This window comes from Falco biarmicus, chromosome 7, assembly GCF_023638135.1.
Source record: "Falco biarmicus isolate bFalBia1 chromosome 7, bFalBia1.pri, whole genome shotgun sequence".
Lineage (NCBI taxonomy): Eukaryota > Metazoa > Chordata > Aves > Falconiformes > Falconidae > Falco > Falco biarmicus.
This window is the reverse complement of record NC_079294.1, coordinates 53645543-53666325: the sequence shown is the minus strand read 5'-3', so window position 1 is coordinate 53666325 and position 20783 is coordinate 53645543. Positions and strand designations below refer to the sequence as shown.

General features: G+C 35.1%; 1 protein-coding gene across 3 annotated transcripts in view; it reads right to left on the bottom strand.

Moving 5' to 3' along the window:
• Positions 1-957: 957 nt before the first annotated feature.
• Positions 958-20783, bottom strand: part of LRRC49 (leucine rich repeat containing 49) — a 49442-nt gene continuing 29616 nt past the window's right edge. For 2 of the 3 annotated variants that reach the window (XM_056347249.1, XM_056347250.1), the window contains exons 5-11: positions 18775-18858; positions 13974-14125; positions 11046-11283; positions 9556-9741; positions 5392-5501; positions 4567-4720; positions 962-2200 (exon numbers count right to left, since the gene is read on the bottom strand). In XM_056347249.1, coding sequence (XP_056203224.1) covers positions 1994-2200; positions 4567-4720; positions 5392-5501; positions 9556-9741; positions 11046-11283; positions 13974-14125; positions 18775-18858 — 1131 coding nt within the window. In that variant the 3' untranslated portion in view covers positions 962-1993. Of the gene's footprint in view, positions 2201-4566; positions 4721-5391; positions 5502-9555; positions 9742-11045; positions 11284-13973; positions 14126-18774; positions 18859-20783 lie in introns of all 3 variants that reach the window. The other variant, XM_056347247.1, reaches the window with a different exon arrangement.

Sequence of the window (20783 nt, the reverse complement as noted above, 5' to 3'; positions counted from 1 at the left end):
AGCTGGAATTGCTCCACCACCCTCTTTGCACAGAAGTGATGTAAAGGAACTGATCAATCAAAAAAACCCCAAACTTTTGCATGATCATTTCTATATTGACTATTTCCGTCACGTTAACTCTTCGTTTCCTCACATTTTGCAGGGTCTTAATTTGGTCCTTTAATAAAGTGTACCATAAAGCTTACGAATGCAATGTTCCAATAGAAAGAAAAAAATATCCTATCAAACACACTATTCTTCACTATAAATTCCATGAAGCAATTCAAAAAGCCTGGAGGGGCGATTGCTTCTATTAAATTCTATCATCTGCTGGAGCAGTTCTTCAGGACTTTTAACATTTTCTTAGATTTTAAGTGACTTAACTTCCATTAAATTCTGTAAAGACTGAAAAGCAACTACCTACAGGCATACTTTAGAAGATCACATATCACAAACCAAATTGGAAATTAACAGCATGTGTGCCATTGTTAACCTGTAACAAGCTCAGAAAATGGATCCTCTCTGACAACTTCGATGCACCAGCTTGACCTGCATACAAGTCAACTGTATATTCCAAAACACCTACGGACCACTGGACTCCTGCCACTCATTCAAGGCTATTTTCAGGGTGAAGAAATTTACTAAACTGCATTTGCAAGAGAGACTTGTCCAGGTAATGTCAAAAAATAACCTTCATCTTGAGCCATAAAAACCCTTCCATGAACTTTTTTTTTTTTGTTATGAATATTTCTCTTTTATAAATGAGCTTAAGTAAAATAACATCAATTTGTACAGAGGAAAAGAATGCACAAAGGTTCTGGATTGTTTTGTCAAGATACAATCGAACCATAAAATTAAGTTTAAATGGCACAACCTCCTACCTGCATATGAACACTAGCCACGGGAACCAGCCAGATTGGCTAACGATTCCTGAATGCAATTTCTGAGGAGGAGATGGCAAGGTGTTAACAGTGGGAGTTACTGTACTATGGAATGTGGTTTTAATACCCATTATTCACAGCTGATCAGTTTGGGGGCAAGTTGTGCCTCATCTTCATGCAGCATTAAGAAGTCTTTTCTTTGTACACAGTGCTTTATGTTATCTGTGAAGGGCAAAAGTGAAGAATTTGTTTTTATTGACAAATATGAAATTTTCACAGTCACAGAATTAATTACAACTGAATAATAGTCATCAGTTTCCTTACCAAATGTAATGCATGCATTTTTAGCTCATTTGACCTTGGCAAACCTCAAAAATTAATCATTTAGTAATCAAGAAACAAAAGAAATTATATAAACACATTTTAACAGAAAAAAAATAAAGCTTAATTGAGTACACCTCAAATTCATATTTTACCTGTTTATAATTCATACAGACTAATATAAGTGAATTTAATGAAAAACACTTGAAATCAAGTTCAGGCAATTTGTTCAGCTCAGAATTAGGCTCATTATACATTGAATCATGAGCACTGTGATGGCATTGATGTGAAAGAGTGTTCTATGATCTCACAAATTAAACAACAACAATAAAGTCTTCATCCAGTTCAGGATGTAAAAATAATTTATTAGCTTTTGCTCGTTAAAAAAACCCCGGCTACTATTATTTTTTTTCAAACAGCAGCAAACAGTCAAAAAGGTGACAATTGAAAAGTGTTCAATAAAAAAATAAGGCAAGCAGAGTGTAAATTTGTTCTTTAAAAAAATCAATGCTGTAGCACTACAGAAGAAAGGGTAGCAGATAAAAACAAAGCAGAATTTAGTAAAACACGATAATCACCAAGCTACTTCTATGCTACCTCATCACTTCAGCCAAGGAAGCGTTGTTAAAGCAGTATGCAAGTAAACTTTTATTTCAAAACTAGAAGAGTTAATTAAGATTTAAAGGCATCCCTTTGGGGGTGTGTGCATGTGAAGTATGCCATAGTGATGGTAATTTTATATTCTATTGTTTTAAGTTTGTAAAACATCACAGAATATTGAAACCAAAACCTTGCAAGACAACAAGCCTTGACTACTGTTTTTGATCAGTGATCCGCTGCAAGCAGAGTTTCATGTAGGAATTTTTATTGCGTATTTCTATCACTGCATCTCTAACAAGCTCAATGAACATTTGAGGCCAGAGCTTCTGCAACGACTCATTTTTCATGTTGATGTCAGCTGCTTCTTTCACTAAGTTCTCAACGTATGTCTGGCAAAATGTTTTTCTTTCCTTGATTTCCTGCATGGGAGAACCATTGCATTATTGAGTAAGATAAAGAAGAGGTTAAACAATAGCAAATCCATAAAACCACCACAGAAATTTAATGAATTAAAGAACATCACAATGAGCAGGCAAAAAGGCCACTGCACATTCATCCCGAGTTGCACAACCCAGGTTCTAATTCAGGCTTTTATGAACGTGGCCACAGATTCTTACTGTATTCATAATATTCATATTATACTCATTAATTAATGTGAAATCCACTTTTAAGTAATCATGTAAATACCTTTTAACAACATTACGATTTTTGGTGCCTTCCAACATAGCTGTGAGAATTTACGAAATCATTAAGCACTAAACTACTTTTCTTCCTTCTTTCCCTTCCCAGCTTTTCATGATTGTAGTACAACAATTGGAAATATATGCTTGTTTACCTGTCCTAACAAAACCTAAATATCTTGTCACAAAAAAAATATGCCAGTATTCATCCTTTCCACAGGTTTCCTGAAGGACTCTGGCAACTGCACAGTTCCTAAGATGTAGTACATTAGATACTGAAGTAACCTGAACTTTTGTAAAAAAAAAAAAAATAAATAAAATTGCACTTTGTGCAGCTACTAGCTCCACATTTTAGTCACTCTAACTGTATTAATCCCTGATTTTGCAGAGTTTCTATAAAATGCCATAATAAGCTTTGAACAATAAGTTATATTGGTGCTAAATATCTAACTAGTTTGATTTATGGCACTGTTAAAATGTTAGGTCATGCTTTAGGCCATCAAAACATAGGTTTTCTTAAATGAGTGATAAAGCAGAGAAAATACTTTCCAGCTGTTTCCTCTATAAAACAGATTATTAATCAATGACTCAGACTATCATCTTCAGCATTAAACTTATTCAATCACATTTATTATGTTAGTTTACTACTGATGGGGAACTGGAATCAGTCTTTTTTGCTTATCTTACTCTTCTCTTGTGACAACCTGTAATATCTGCTGCCACATACATAATAACACTATAACAAAGGACAAGGTGTGAACTGCTGCGCTAGGAAGACAAGATAACGCGTGTGTTTCACGGGCTGTAGGAATACTAAACTTATTTTATTATAGTGCTTGTTCCATGGTAAAGGACAAGAGGAATATCTCACTGTGACATATAAAGTTTTAAGCACTGCTACCGCAGCTTTTCAAAAGAAAATGTTTTCTTTATCTCCACACACACAGTCACTATCTTTTTTTTTTTTTTTTTTTGCTGTGGATCCGATACAACTCGATCACAATGCAATAACTAAATTCAAAGTTTACTAAACTTCATTTACTTTCTTGCACTAAAGGATTTATATATTTCCACATAATGAAAAAGCAAATCACGGGACAAGCAGGGGAAGTGGGGTGCATATAGCTAGAACTTGTGATGATTGCACAGAAAGGAGATTGTGGCTGAAAGCATGTTCTCCCTGGGAACAACCTCCCCCTGCCCAAGCAAAAGAGTTAGCAGATCAGAAATGCAAACTAAAGCAAGCGTGACTGATGTGTTTATCCAAAACAAGACAGCTTGCAATTTTATTAATAATTAAACTTAATACATCCCCTATATATTTTTTTTCCTGTAGCTCATTTAAAAGCTAGGAAACGACTCTTTATTACTACAGCCTGCACTCTCTCAAGTCTTGTCTGTGGGGTGTTCTTCACCAATTCATTTTGGGATATACTTTCTGATTTTCCAATTCCATTAGAAAATGCTAACATGTGCAATATACATATGCAATTCTTTTTTTAAAAAACTGTGCTCACTTCTTTTATTTTACTAATGCAGGTACATTTCATTACGAACATAAGGTTTGTAGGTGAGTGTTGCAGCACAATCAAACTAGTAGGCTGCAACAAGGCTTTACCATTGGTCAGATTCTACTGTCTGTGCTGTATCTCCTTCCTCCAGAAGCCAGACCAAACTGCTCTTCCTCCATCCAGCCCCTCTCCCACCATCCTCAGGGCTATTTAACCACTTAGCAGGAACGAGCTACAGCTGCACATCATCCATGTCCATCAACCCATTGCCTCTGAGGCAAGGCCACAGCTGCATGTTATCAATGCTAATCAGCCCACTGCCTTCAGTCCTCTACAGATGAGAATGTATTTCTGAGACTGTGGCACTGTTCAGGAACCACTTCACTAAAGACAGAAACCGACCATTATCCAGTATTTTGGCAAAGATCAGTTAGCTGAAATGTTTGATCATACATGTAAATATGTTAAGCAGCGGTATTTTAAAACCACCATTCTCAATAGCACAACTGAGACTTGATATATAGACAAATTCCATGAGTAGCAGTCTAAGGTTATACAACAGAGGATGAAAATATTTTGTAATGATATACTTACTTCAAGCTTTTCCATATGAAAGTCCTTTGTCATGTAATTCAGTGTTGCTCGAGTTGTGCTTTCCCCTCCGTTTCTTCTGTTATCACTACTTTCCTCACTCCCAATCCCAGATTTCTTTCCCTTTCCTTCCAGCAGATACTGGAATTGCTTCCTCCTGTGAAAAGATAGAGAGATTTACAGTTCTAATTATTGGAAACTTTTTTAAAAGTGCAAATGTTTCTAGAGATTGTGGAGGTTTTTTTCTTTTCTCCCTCTGAACATGTACTTTGAGCTTTCAAGTTTATTGCATCCTCAAGTTACTCAAACTACTTAATGATTAAACATTCCTATGTTTCTTTGCCTCTATACAATTGACTTTGACATATATCGTATAGCATCTCCTAAATAGGAAGTCTTGCAGCGTAAACTTTTTTTAAGTATGTTATCAATAGATGACTAAAAATATTTCTTTTAAGCACCTTTTTTCTTGCAGCACCAACTCTTACAGGCACCCACTATAAAATACCTGCTAAAAATAATCAGTCTTCATCATGGAAGTCCATAAATCTTCACCAATACCAGTACAACTGGAGAATTAAACAAGCAGCACATTTGTGCGCATGTGCCTTTTAATCTTATTCAGCAGACTTCATACAATTTCCATGAAAACCTCTGGCTACAGCAGGCGATGCTAATATTTCTGCTATAAGCAGAGAACCTATCTTTTGTAAGACGTTATTTGTGAAATTTTTGTCTTTTTACCTAGAAAGAATTCATCATGACAGCATGCAAAAGAAGTAAACAATACATTCTGAACAAATTCCAGATACATTCATTGTATTTTACCTAGATTCTCCAAATAATGAAAGCATGCGATAATGTGGCAGCTCAGAAGATGCCACGTACGCCAGAACGCCGAAGAGCCTCTCTGCCATGACAATATCATTTTCAGTAACCTGTGAGGGAAGTGGGGGGAAGGGGAAGAAAAAAAGGAAAAAGTCAAAACTGGCACATTCGTATTTCATTACATATGCACATTGAGAATTAACTGAAATTTGTTATGCAGAACACTGCATACAGCTCTGTTCCAGACATATCTTCAAAACATAGGTTTGCTTTTACTGGCACTTAAAATGTACTTTAAAAGAAACCAAATGAGGTACTGGTGCTTGTTTTACTTCCTGTAATTCTGGAAACTTTATAATGTATACACATCCTACCCTGTGCTTCATGATAGTCTTCACGAAACAAGGAATTTTATAATGACTTCTTACACAGAGTGTCTGAAGGCCAGACTTATTAAATCTGCTCCATACTGCAGGCACTTACAAAAGGTCTACCGGAAAATTTCTGATCAAGTTATGCTGGAGAAATGAAAAGATTCTGGGTACCCCCATGTGAAAAGTTAAGTTACGGTCTCCCTTAGTTTGGCAGCATCATAGAGAAGGCTTTCTATAAAAGACAGGTTTTACAGAAAAACAAAAACAAAATTAAAAAAAGTATTTTCTCTGCATTTTACAACCCACAAAATAGCATTCCTCCATTACACTTCTCTAAATACCATCCATACTGTTGTGTCAACGTTCAGTTACAGATGTCTCTCTAAACTAATCTTCAATGGTTGAAAACTTTTCAGGATTAATTTTACACATCTCAATTTTGCATAAAACAGGTGGAAAAGGTTTATTTTCTGGTAGTTTTTGTTATTGTCTTTTGTTTGTCTTGGCTCATAACCTCTGAAGACCATGCCTTGTAGTTTCTTCTGCCCTGATGGCCAGACTATGAACTGACTTCAACTGCCAAAAGTTTGTTTGGCACAGTTTCTAGACTTCTGGCTTTCCAGTGAGTGCAGAAGAAATCTTTATGATCATCTAAATCTGACCTGGATAACACAGGACTATGAAATTCACTCAGTGACTTCTTAACTTCTGGATCAAATTTAATTTCCGTTCATCTTATAACATTTTTGGAAAGCAACCCGTTATTAAATAAACTTCAATACTCACAATATTTACAAAGTACTTCCAGACAATTTTTGTGTTCTCTATTATTCAAACATTGGAGTAAAATGGACTTCTGATCCAGCTTAATGTAATTTAATTACGTTCTTGTTTAATTCGCTGTACAATCTAGCCTTGCCTAAAGTGTACTGCAACAGCATAATGCAGGGAGAAATTCACCAGAGAAAACATAGGTCAGGAAAGCTGAAATGTGAAATCAACTCCATTTTCCAAGTGTTTAGAAGTGCTCATTTTCAGCTAAAATTAAGTAAGTCTTACTTTGTAGCTTAAGAGTAGATGACCTCACTAAACAGTCTGTTAATAGAAGCAAGGTCTAAAAGAAAGAGCACAGAAGGCAGCTAGGGAAACAAAGACCATTGCCAGCAGAAATGCCTGCTGGAGAAATAAGTGATTTTAATTTATTTATTTATGTTAAGAGAAGCATAAGGACCCGGTCAACAGAGACAACAATGCTGAATACACTCTAGTTCACAGAAACTCATGTTTACCATCTTATTCCAGTACACTGTTTGCTCCATTAATCACAAAAAGATTATAACGGTAATATCACATAAATGTAAAGTCTATTATGCCTGCTTCTTGCCAAGTACAGAAAACAGGCACCGACTCAGTAACCGTGATACACCTGCTATATTGTATGCCATAACACTTGGTGTGAAACATTCTGTAGAGTTTAGTAACTTCAAACCTTGTCAACTCTTAATTAATCCGAGATTACACTCTTTTATGTTTTCCCCAGTCGTAGTATCTCAGTGAAGAGAATTTGATTCTTCAGCTAGTAAATGTAACAGTCTGTCAAGGGAACAAAATCATTGTTAGGGGGAGACTAACACTCAGCTTCCAGCCTGGAACATAACTGGCATAAAAGGGGGAGGGTGGAGAGAAAAACAGAAGCTTCCTTATGCTTCTTATTTTTTCTTCTTTTTTTTTTTTAAAAAAAAAAAAAAGTTGAAAAGTGCTAGAGTTACATAATTTATTTAGTTAATTCAGTTACTATGTATTGCTTTTACTCCCCAACTATACATACCTGAGAGCTGGCAACACAATAGCATTCACAAACTTTGCAAGCAAATGATAATCAGAATAGCAGATTATGCACATTTCCCTTTCCATTGTGTGAAACTTACTTAGTTCTAAGGTTCTTATTTAGTTCTAAGATCTAAGGTCCGAGAGCACACTTCAGGGTGTTGTATTTACATTGAAAGAGGATTTTCTGTTATTGATTTTAAAAGAAAAGTTAACACACATCTGCAAAGCTGGATACCATGATTTGTGTTGTAGACTAAGGAAAAGCAGCTATCAGATTTCATCTCTCTCTTCTGCTTGACTATGACAGTTTTCAAATTATTAATGACACCAGAAAAAAATTTCTGTGTGCACATCTTCATAAGTGGTCTGGCTGAAAAAGTTTGTTGAGGACAAAAGTGTTCTCCAGCCATACGTATTTAAGATTTGATATATGTCCTACATAAAAAGCATGCTGTGCTACATGTAAATCCATTTACTAAATTCACCCCCAAGTACTATTAAATTCAAAGCTTTCCTCCAAAGACAGAGACTGTAAAAAAAAGTCTACTTAAATAATTGTGTTATTTTCTTCTTTTTTCTTTCTTTCTCCATGAAGACCACAGGTGAGATCAGTCTTCTATTTAGTCTTTTATTTTGACTCACTACTGTTGATTTTGAAAATATGTAGCAGTAAAAAAACAAACGAACAACTTTACACCCACATTCAACTATTTTTTTTTTTTTTTTACTATCGACTTTGATGGGCATTTTTTGTAAATTAGTAAATTCAAGGTTATTTTAAAGTTCTCATGAGATTCCCGACTATCACTTTTTTTTTTCTTTTAAAGATACTGTGCTGTTAGAGTGAGTCATATTGGCCTTTATCTTTCATCTTTCCTCATCCTCTCTCTCACAGTTAGTTCAGGTAAGGTCTTAAACCAATTCCTGCTCTTCTGTGCAACTAATTCATGTTTTACAGAACTAAACCCAAGTAAACCACAACATTTATACTATGTCTTTATCAGATAACAAGTAAAAAACCTAATCCATAACATACAATGACCAAATTAAAATACCAGATCTAAACATTGAAACTATGTATTATTTTTGCTCTAATTAACTTCCATAACACCACATAAACTTAAATTAGCATTTGAAATTGCACATTCAAATATCATATTACACCGTAACTGTTCTCCCCCTGTTTACAATCAAAGCCCAAGCATAAAATAGTTATTTTTTATGCTTGAATAAATTTACTTTCAATTGGCATAAAGGAAAATACAAAGAATAGCAAATTAGCATCCTAATGTTCTATTTATTTAAACATAAAACACACACCCAACAAAAAACCACACACTAACAATCTTACACATAGATTATTTTTTTTCAGGCTTGCTATTTGACAGACTTTTTCTTGTGATAGGCTTAAAGAAGAAAATGTTAGTTTAGATATATTTTGTTACACTGAAAAATATAATCATATACTGTAAACTACTAAACAGTTTGTCAAACGCACATTTTTGCAAAAGTATTCAGTGTCAACACTGTGATTGCTTTGAACATAATAAAATGCTTCTTTAAATCAAGTAAAATCACGCGGTTCTTCATTATTATTTCTGCATGTGTTTCTAAAGAAAGAAAAAAAAATTAAATAAAGTCTTCCCTTCCTGTAAACCTCAAACACTGAGGTACAGATTTAGACTGTCATTTCCAATTGCAAACATCCGAGATAACACAACATTCTAATGGCAACTAAGAATCTTACCACCTTCGCCTACAGTAACACAGTACAGTTGGACTTAAATGCACAGCACAAGAAATTATATCTTGAAGTGTACTTAAAAAAACTTTTCCCCCCAATACTGAAAGGGTACTAACAGGGTTCTGCTCATTTTATTAGCAATTCATCTGCCTTTTTAAGAACAACGCTACTTTATCTTGCAAGACTAACAGTAAGAAGGAAGAAACACTGTCCTACCTTTACTCCATTTATCTTCTGTAAATTAAAATGGTTCAGTCTAAACAGAACATAGTATTTCCACAGAGTAAAGTTGACAACTGGATTTCCCTGAGGATCAACTGTCAACTGTTCAATGTGATGCAGCTGAGCTAATGCATTGAATTGCTGCAGTGTCACAAGATTTGTCTCCTTAAACTTCAGGTGCTGAAAAAAAGAGAAGTCAAACCACAATAAATTAAATACAGAAACAATAAAGTGTGAGCACAAAGATTCCTGTTCTGTGCCACTCAAACAGTTTTCAAACTCCAACAAACAAGCCTTTAGATCTGATGAAGCAACTGAGCTCACCTCATTTGAAGTCTTCCTGGCAAAACACATCAATGTATCCACCAATTGGCGTATTACATATATTTAGGAATGTCAATGTTACAAGTCCCTAGGCAATTTATAAACCCTATAGTAATAGTACTAATATTTTCAGTGTTACAAAAAGCAGTGATACTACTTGACCAATATTCATTTTAATTCTGCAAGTAAAGCAACTGCAACATCTGCCACATAAGAGTAAGTACAAAATAAGTTTTTAAATATTCTGCTTTTTCAGCCATAGCAGTCTGGCATTAAGTCATACCCTGCTGTTTCTTTGAACCCTGCCCTATCCTGGTGCTCCTGCTGTGAGCACGGTATATTTGGCTGCACAGTAACATTACTGGGGGAAGGTGAAGGAGAAAAAACTGATGGTGAAGATAAAAATTTATCTGAGATTCTGGTATCCCCCTCAAAGCTTTCCCCTCACAATGAAACAACTGTTTCACTGAGGTAGATACATTAGTCTTAAGTTCCCCAGAAAGTTATATATTCCAATGAAACCATTAAGTTCCGTTCAGCTAAAAATCTTAAGAAGCCCAGAGCTCAAGAGGCATATCATCTGAGTAACAAGTCACTTTATGTATGGTATCACTATTTGCTTCCAAATGACTGATTTAAATGTCCAAGGGAAAAAAAAAAAAAAAAAAAGTACTACTACAGGGACACCTCATTTATGTAGTTTTGCTCCATCAAGAACTGAGGAATTTCAAGAGCTGTACTGGTTTAGCTAGCTATTCCCTTTGATTTTTTATCTCTCTCTTTTTCTCCTATGAGCTATTTGATCTTTGAATTCACAACACAAATGAAAGTCTCCTGATACAATGGATCCATAAAAATATTGTAGAATAGCAGTACTATAATTTACACATCAGTTTTGCAAAAAATAATCAGCTAAGTGAAAGGAACAGAGATAAATAATAACCAGTGTGAAAATCCTGTGTGAGAATCTAAATTAAAGTGCATTTTTAAGAAGTAGCAAGTTAAAATCAGCATTATAGCATAACACCAAGCAAATACGTAATTCACAAACATATCTACTGATACGAAAGCACTCAAGGGTGACTATGGCAAATTAAAGTTCTGTTGGAGAACACGTACTCCATAGCCGTTCACACAGGTCAAATCTGAGGCATTCTTACCACAGAATTAGGAAATTTTGTCTTCAGTTTTGTTAACACTTGAACTATTTCATCAAACTCTATGAACATAAATTGGACTGTGACAATAATTCCAGCTGTTTGAACACTCCAGTTTCGATCCAGGCACTCTAGTGCTCCAGCACCATACAAGCAAAGGGTGTCTCCTTCCACTTCCACTAAATGAGACTCAAGAACAGACAAGCCTTGTACTGCACTGCTCAATATTGTATCCAGAGACCTGGAGGAAATAAAAATGCAGCGATATAATGAGATTATTTTGAGATAGTAACATCATTCTATTGAATGACAGTCCTTTCACTTTAAAAAAATGCAACTGTCAAACATGATTGCATTTCTCAGTATTCATTCATTTGCAATACCCAATCTGGTTCAAAAATATTAAGGGCTGGAAAATCCTCTTTTCGTCAAGTAACATTGCAAAAGCTTAATATATTTTGTGTTGCTTTAGAGATCTGAAAACAACTTCGAACAATGTATTTATTCAAGAAAAGTCATCTTTACATTATGTTTGCTATATGAAACGTAAAAGTTATGTCATAAGTAATCGCTTTAAGAACAGACAGCTGTTAAAACCAATCCAGGATAATGTGATTCACACTACTGAACAGTTACTTTTATTCGTGAACAAGAGTACCACTCCTTCCTCAAACCCATATGTCACATTATTTCATCAGGATATCGGTATTCATTATTCTGATTAGAGATTAGAATAATCTTATGATTTATTATCCTTGTTTAATCCTTAATTAATAGGGATGAATACATTATTTCCTTAAAAACATGTAAGCTTTCCAATTCACAAGATCGATTTTAAAATTAAGCAGTAATCCAGCTATTCTAACTCTCATGTCTTTGTGTCTTACTTCCAAGATGAAACATTCAGCTGACTGGACCTGCAGTGCACAGAGAATTCAAGATGAGCGCAAGCCACAGGTTTAGAAAACTGCGTAATAATTTTTACTATTTTATTATTTACTAACTTCCTAGTATTTTTAATGTATTTTGCTTTTTTTGACTACTAGTGATCACTTGACTGATGTTTTCTGAGATTTCACTTTTCACTGGAAATGTTGAGAGCCCATCACTTTATATGTGAAGCTGCAATTACTTTCTATGCTGAATTGCACCTGCCATTTTATTGCTTAGTTACTCATCTTGAAAATATCTTCTGAAATTCTTCGCTATTATATAACAGAGTAGTAGATCAATATCAATTTTAACTTAGAGGGGTTTAAAAAGCAACAAGACTTCAAGGCAAAAAATGTCTGTGTTATCTACAGCTTCTTAATTCTAACACATACAGCCACATTGTCATTAATCTTTTTAAACTAGCATTAATTGGTGATAAAGACCACTACTGGACTTCATTTCTCTGACCAGCCATGAAAGAGAAAAATTCCAAACCTAAGTCTCTAATTCAGAAAACTACATGCACTGCAATTTGCATAAGAGAATTACAACATATGCAAAAAAAGGACAGTTATATGCATTAACATCTCAGGAGGGTGGAAATTTGGTACTTCATTAAAGTAACCACTTTGATTTCTAGCATGTAGTCTACAAATCTTAGAAAAACTTCCACAAGAACATGGAAACAGACTTTATTCATCATGTTTTATTACTGTAGATCTGACAAAAGAATCCTAACATTTGTGGTCAGGAAACTGCAAGGAATACAGCAACTTTAGTCACTGTATCCAGCATAAGCAGAGATGGCATTACAGCAAGATTTTTCCCACAGCTCCATAGAAAAAGTCTTAGTATGTTACTTAAAAGCATTAATTCTCCAGCAATGAGAATCTGTTCATTAACAGGACAATGCTCAAGCTACCTAATTACATTGACTTGGTCACAGGGATGATTACTAACACTGAATTAAGTTGTGAAGAAACCAAGGCGGCAAGAAAGCAGTGGCTAAACATCTGTTCGGAGGATAGCTTTGGAAGCACAAGAACAGAAACGACTACAGCAATTTAAAAACGCTAAGGAAAAAAAAATGTTTCACAAGATGCAGCACTCAACTGGAGATAAAACCCAAGTCTAGCCAACACCAGAAAAACTCAAACTCACATGGGCTCTGCTCGGGAGAGGCAAAGACTTTCTGTCCATACCTGACATTTCCAGTATTGATCAGGCACAGCAGAGAGCTGTACTTGCCATTGAATTTGTGCAGAACATTTTTTCAGCCTTTTGCCTGAGCTAGCCACGGTTGAAAGTGTGCTAGTTTGGGTTTAGCCAATCCAAAGGACACATTGTTCATTAATTTCTGCATTGGGTTTTTTAATTATATAGAATGGCAGATGGCCGCCTTTTAGATGCAAATAAGCAAGCCACAAAGTATCACAATATAACTACATTTATAAACCAACAATACAAAAATCATCTTAGAAATAAAACTAAGTCAAAGAACTGCTATTGTTAAAATAACACTGGTATAAAAGCCATCCAATAAGATACACTGCTGTTCAAATTAAGAACAGGAATTCAATACTCAGTTTATGAAACCTCTTGATACACAATGAGGTTACAAATGTTTGCAGTGCTCATACATCCTTATTTCATTCATTTTGATGGAGGGCAACAATCTAAGCTGTCAAGGAAATGAACAGCCTGAAGAAGGGTCAAAATTCATATTTAACATTCCTTTCAAACATGAAATCCTCCCTTATTTAGCAAAATCACATAATTAGCTTGTGCTTTTTTAGTCAATGAGTTACTGTTATATTACTTATCTAATATATGTTACTTATTACTAATGGCCAACAGGTTTAATCACCAAGTAAAACACCTTTTCTGGATTGCTTTGGATATATTACTGCTGATAATGAAATACAGTGAGACGTCAGAGGTGAGAAGTAGTAACCTGGAATATTAGACACGAACAAGAAGTATTACCCAATAAAATACCTGCTTTCTTCAGGAAATACATATGCAGCACTGCCATTGATCTGACAGGGCTCGTTATCTTTATCTTGGTTTAAAGAAGCCACAAGAGCTATTCGATTCTGCTGTACCTCCCATTGACGAGCAATATTACAAATTGTTAACCGTTTCTTTTCCTGAAACAAGATAAAAAAGTTATAAGTTATGACAGAGCAGGATCAACACACTCGTTTGCTCTGAAAGAAATATGCCACTTTAAACATTTTAAATTGAAGAAATGATAGTTCTGGTTGGTGGTTATGCATTAAAATCAATGCTGTTTTGCATAACTGCCAGCAAACAATGACTTCACAAAATAGGCAATAGCAGAAACATGAAAGCTAACAAATTAAATCCACAACTTATGAAAGAATAAAGTTAAACTGTTTAGTTTGGATAACTCCAGATGTCTCATTTTGATGGTCTGGAGCTGCTTGTAATACTGCTCTCACAGAACAGGGCAGACTGCTCATACTTTCCTCCACGCTGCTACAGAGACCCTAGCACTTAAGCTAAGTCAGTTCTGCAACTGCTGTAAGTCTCAGCGGTAATTGCAACAACATACCCTGCATGGGGGAAAAAAAAATTACCTTCTGAAAAATGGAAAGTCAGGTTTATGAAAACAAAAAATGAAATTAACTTTGGTATGGATACAAGGACTACAACAGATCTAAGTTCAAACATTTTGTTACAGTTCTTTTAAAAGTAGTATTTATATTCTAGACGAGCCTTGTCAATGAGCCAGTATTTCAAAAGTCTATTAGGTACTTGTTCTTGTGTAGTCATGCAGGTCACATCAATTACCTTACAATTCTATATATTGCTTATTATTCTATGATATCATATAGATATATGTGATTTAATAGATCCAATTTAGAATACTTTAAAAGGTTAAAAAAACAGGTGTTTTCTAGGAGCTCGTGGACCGGTGGCTGAATTCGCATCAGATGAAAGCTGCACACCAAAGGGTAATAACATCAAAGGGTAAATTCATCATTAGTGTCACTTCATTTGGTTTCTCTGAACCAGACCTAACTCTCTGGGGGTCAGCTCTCTCACCGTTACACTACTCTCAATGGAACTTGAACAGTGACTTAGAATTTGAAAGGAAAATCTTATAGAGAAGCTTAGCATAAAATAAATTCACATCCACAATACATGAAGAAAACAACGTATCAGTCAAAGCCAATAATTTCTTAGTTATAATATCATACTCTAAATTGATGCTGCTGTTAGAAATGCAGCTTTCACACCCATACAAAGTAACCACCTTAATTTAAAGCTTCCCACTCTTAGAAAGTAATAAAAACCCACAATATTCTAAGAAATCTCTAACTCCTCTCATATACTTCAGAACATTAGTACAAGCTACCAATCTCATATTTTAGAAGGGGGGGAGGAAGGCAATCAGGAATTTGCCCTACGTAGCACAAATACCAGTTGGTAGGCAGCCTGTGCACTTGTCACTGATTTTACCCATAAACAGGGGAAGTATAAAAGATGCATACTTTTCAGATGTACTAATGAATATTCTACTTCATTGCCATGGAATTTTGGATTGAAACAGCAAGTACTTGCTAGTTTTAAGTTGCAAATTGGGTCTAAAATAATTTCAGGGAAGGTAAATCCCTGCTAACAATTATTTCCTTAGAGCATAAGTTAATCACCTTTATCAATTTCTTACCACTGTTAAAAGCCTAATATCATACTTTTAAATATGATTACATTAGTTCCTGTCTCCTTTAGACTATTTTGTTATGCTGATTAATATCAGCCTAAAAAAGAAAACAACAAAATACTGATTAGGATTTAGAAGGCTGTACCAAAACTCCTGAAGGTTAGAAAGGCTTTATTTGTTTTAAAATTGACATTTACGTTTCTGTTCTAAGACAGGCTCTATGGCTGGGAAAAAAAAAAAAATCAACACAAACCACAAAGTTTTATTATAGCGCCTTTTTTCAAACAGAAAAAAACCCCACTATTTTATATGCCTACGGAGAAAGGCAGGGGATCAGGGAGCACCTAATTTTACAGTTTGAAATGAACATTTTTGATACATTTAGTTTAATCTTTACTCACTATCTTCTAGGTTTAATCTATAAAAGTAACATGTGACTGTTACCATCATATTTTTAGGTAATTTCTTTCACAGTAGGCAAGTTGTGGATATCACCAGTGTCATTCACTGAGAAAGTCCCTCACAGTGCTCAAGTGTTGGAGATGTGAAGTATAAAGCAGTACAAATGAATATTTCTTTGAAAAACAGAAAGTATATCAACAAAAGCAGCAAGCATTTCATCATCTGTGACTGCAAATCTGTGGAGCCTGTGTATTTCCTTCAGAATAAAGAGCAACTGCATATAAACGTTTCACAGTAAAACATTTAATACCTACACACAAATCCCTCATGCTTGCAGCTCTTATACTCAGAGTAAACACTGTGATCTGTTTCAATGACTGATAATGCAGAGGTAGATCTACTAGACTTCAAATGTTCATAAAAATTATGTCCGTAGTTGTCTGTTACTGACACTGAAAGTACATGGGAACTACTTTTAAAATTTTCTTCTGAAAGTTTTTCCATTGTAAAGAGCTCAAAACTACTCCCCATCCAATTTGCCCAAAGCATTATGATGTTATCTGGTTAGAGAACACTATGTACCCAACGTTTACACATAGACTTCAGCGATGACTGATCTCTATTTTAGGTTCCTCTACTTTCTGTGATATGGTCAGCAGTTTCTTCCCATCACATTTAGAAAATTCTGTTTGTTCTGGAAGGTGAGGGTCTCCTCATAACCTCAGCTACCACACAGCTCTACTGCTTTGTTGGCCCTCAGCTGTGGGCTGCTGGATTCCCACAGAGCCTCTGAAAACTTCCAAGAATTAATTTTACAGAAAGCAAATTCTAGAAGTGTGAAGATTCTGCTAGCAGTAACTATTTCTCCTTCCAGTAATTAAGTTCAGCCTCTGTTGGAAAGGAATTACATTCTCTGTACATTTCAAAGTACATCCCAAGCTTTCCCAGAGGAGTGGGTTTTAAGCAGTAAAAAAATAAGTCTGGAAAAAGAGAGATGAAGAAACTCCGTTGTTAGGGCAGGCAAGTATGTATCAGCAAGGGAGAAAGAAGAGATGACATTGCTGAAATTGATTTCTCCAATGCAGTGAGTACAGGAAAACAGCCATTGTTTACTACTGAATGAGTGCTTATAATTTCGTTTACATTGCATACAGTTTAAGGAAGTTTGGAGGAAAGTGACAACAGCAAAAATTGCAGGATATAGCTCTCTAAATATTTTCTTCAAATTCAACTATGAAGAAAATCCTACAGTTTGCAATTTTTTTTCCATCGGACATTGTATCCATGAGCAGATTTGTTCCTTTCAATTCAGTTGTGTGTAATAGGAAAAAAGAAACCAGAATCATAACACACATTTTCAAAGGAAAAAATAAAAAATCCTGAAATCATGCAAAAGATGTTGATAATTGGCTGTTTTACCATGTAACTTTAAGATAAAGTTACCTCAACTACTTTAAAATAATCTACAATTTAATGTTGAAAGTTGAATAATAACCGCATGATACATTAAAAATTTATTTTCTCTCTTCTAAGGGAAGTTTCCACTAGCAAAATGCACTGAGAAATCTAGGCCATCAAGACAAACAAACCCTCTGCTACAAGGAAATATTACATCAATGTTTAAGTTACAGTTAAGAACATGAACTTCAAATAAACACCTACTTTTTTTCTAGTCCAGAGACAGAGTTAGCTTTTCAGCAGTATAAAGTAACATTATGTGTGAATATCACTTACTAATTTCCCATTTCTTTATGTTACTAAGAATAGGCACCAAAACTGAAAACCTAAAGACTTTAAATACATCAGTATCTTGGGGACACACACACAGAAAGAAAAAAAACCAACTCCACAATCAAAAAAAACCAACACACACACCACACACAGTGCTGCTTAAGAAAAAAAAAAAACCACGACTGTATCTAAGACTTTTTTGTTATATTGTGGGTGGTTTTTAAAACAGTAAGTCGAAATTACAAATGCATAAAAATAACTAGGAAATCAAAATATATTTTTTGGCATTAAACATTAAATTATTTCCCCCCCCCCCCCCCCCCCCCCGTTCATATATTTAGGTTCTTGTTTGTTGGGGTTTTTTTTTTATTCCATTTAAAAAAATGGAATGCAGACTCTTAGATCCTTGAACTTTTGTCTCCTATTATAGGTCACAGCCCCATAAAAGTACTCCAGAGTGCACCTCAGTCTCCCCTGGTAGGAGTATTCCATGTCACGTACACAAGCCCTAACCAGGCCAGGTGGTCCCGTAGATAAGCGTTCTTCTGAAAAAGACGGCAGCTGGAGTCTAGCTGCTGCTCTGATGGCTGCTTAACTTTTTCTACAGAAAGCAAGGACCTCAACAGGAAAGAATGAAGGAAAAACTACTTCAGAACACCCTGCATGGCAGAAGTTGGAGCACTCACATGAAATGGGGGAGACCAAGTTCAAGGAATTTGAAATCACTGAAAAGTCCTTTCCTTTACCCTGGATTTACTTCATGTCTGGATTTGTGAAAATTAAGTTGGCCATCCTTTCACATACATCACAATCATGTATTCAACTGGGATTTTTTTCTAAAGTGTATCTTGAGTCGTTGACTAAGAGTTTCAATTGTGGAGTGCACTGTTTAAGCGGTAAAAAAAAAAAAAGATTGAGGCATACTGGGCTATGTAAATTGGTTTACAGTAGGCTTCAAACTACCACACAAAATACCTTTAGCAAGGTCTGTTTATGGCTTTCACGCTTCCTTTCTTCCTCTTTCCTTGCTGCAACAGATGCCATACGTCTCTCTTCTTCCTGGATGAATAAAAGAAAAAACAACTTCAGAAAAGGAGAAAGTAATCAGGTTCTGAACAGCGTTACTAAAAAATTATCAGTATTTTTTTGTGTTGGTATTTGAAATAAACAATTTCATTTCAATAATTTTAACATTTCAATGTTTCTAAATATTTAAAATAAAATTTGTAATTATAAATAAATCAGGAAATACAGAAAAAATCTACTTGGATACAAATAGTGAAAATAAAGCTACTAAAACTAGTATTTGTAAAGGTCTTTGGAAAAGTATAAAGCATACAGTGAGTATGACAGTGAAAAAGAATATATAAATATATGTTAAATATAACAGTGCATTGTATCTTCGTAGGGGTTTTTACAATTAGTTGGATTTTTCTGGTAAGGAAAGACAGAGTGAACAAGCTGAACCCTATTTATGCTCAAATCATAATCTAGAGATTGATTTTTAGCATTATAAATTGTGTCCAGGGACCGACTTTTTTCCATCTCCTACAGAACTTAGGAAGAAAAGAATATTTTCAAAGGTAAGTATCCTACATTAACGTTATTTCTCATCAATATTATTACCTATTCAAGATGAAGTTGCAAGAAGAAAGCATTGATTCTTAAATAATGGAAGTCATGTAAGTGAAGATGCTTAATTTTCCTGGTACAGCACTTTAATATTGCAATACACCCATATTAGGTTGAATGCGCCCTATTTACAGAAGTCTAAACATTCTCACAGCACGGTATTTTTAGAACATATATTTTCCAAGTAACAAAAGAAATGTTCACTATGAAGTAAAAAGAGTTCTTCCAACACAAATATTTGGGAAGCATACTTTTAACTTATTTTGATTTACTTCACATGCCATTTGGGTGTTTCTATTAAAGTATCTTCCCAGAACGTAGGGAAAGTGTTTTGATTTCCCTCAAAATAGAAAGCTCCTGTCCCAACCTTTTCACTTTCACTTTCCAGAAAGTTGTGTGTAAAGAAAATTAACAAACAGCAGTGAACAGAAAGCACCACCAACCATGAAGACCTACTGATATGTCAAAATTTCCGAATAAAACATGCTGTGTTCAGAGAATTAAGAACTCCTAAGCACATGGGTGAAGGCTTACTGGAAGAGAAATAACACAGAAACTTCACACTTAGGATTGCTGTTACATTTTTAAGAAAATTATTTCCAAAGCATATGAAGTTAGGCTCACATAAGATTTGCTCTTATCTGTGTACAGCCTCCCTGAAATCTACTGACATACCATGGCTTTTGACATTCATCTGAAAGGGGATTGAACAACAAACTTCCAAATTGTTCCTCTGCAACTTTCATTTAATAAGCATATATTAAAACAAGAGGAATACCTTAATGCAGATTAAAGCATGAGGCTTTGGATAGGGTAAGCCTCCTCTACCCCAAGTGTATACAAGAATTTCCCTGGAATGCTAATTGGAAAGCCTAACACTTTTTGGTTGTTGGTTGGGGTTTTTTTGCGGGGGTGGGGTGGGTGTTTTGTTCTGAAAGCAACTTCTGGCCTTTTGAGGGTGAAGTTTTGTTGGCAGCTTCCTCTGCTACTGGGCTTTCAGTTCGTCCTACACAGGGTATTACCAAAGGGCCAGCGTCACAGAATTACAAAATAATCCAGATTAGAAGGGACCTCAAGAGATCACGAGTCCATGATAAAGGAGGCTCAACAATAAATTAAATAAAATCACATACAGATACAGAAGGCCTTCTAGATCCCAATACAACAAAATACCACACAATGAAACCCTAATACCTGAATGGGAGGGCTCAGGGTGATGCTGTGAAAATCATGAAATAAACCCCATGCAGGTAACATGCCACATATATGAATGCATAATTAATAATGCCAAAGAAAAATCTATTGTTCCTCCAGGTATGATTCAAAGCGTTAACAACTACAAACATTATTCT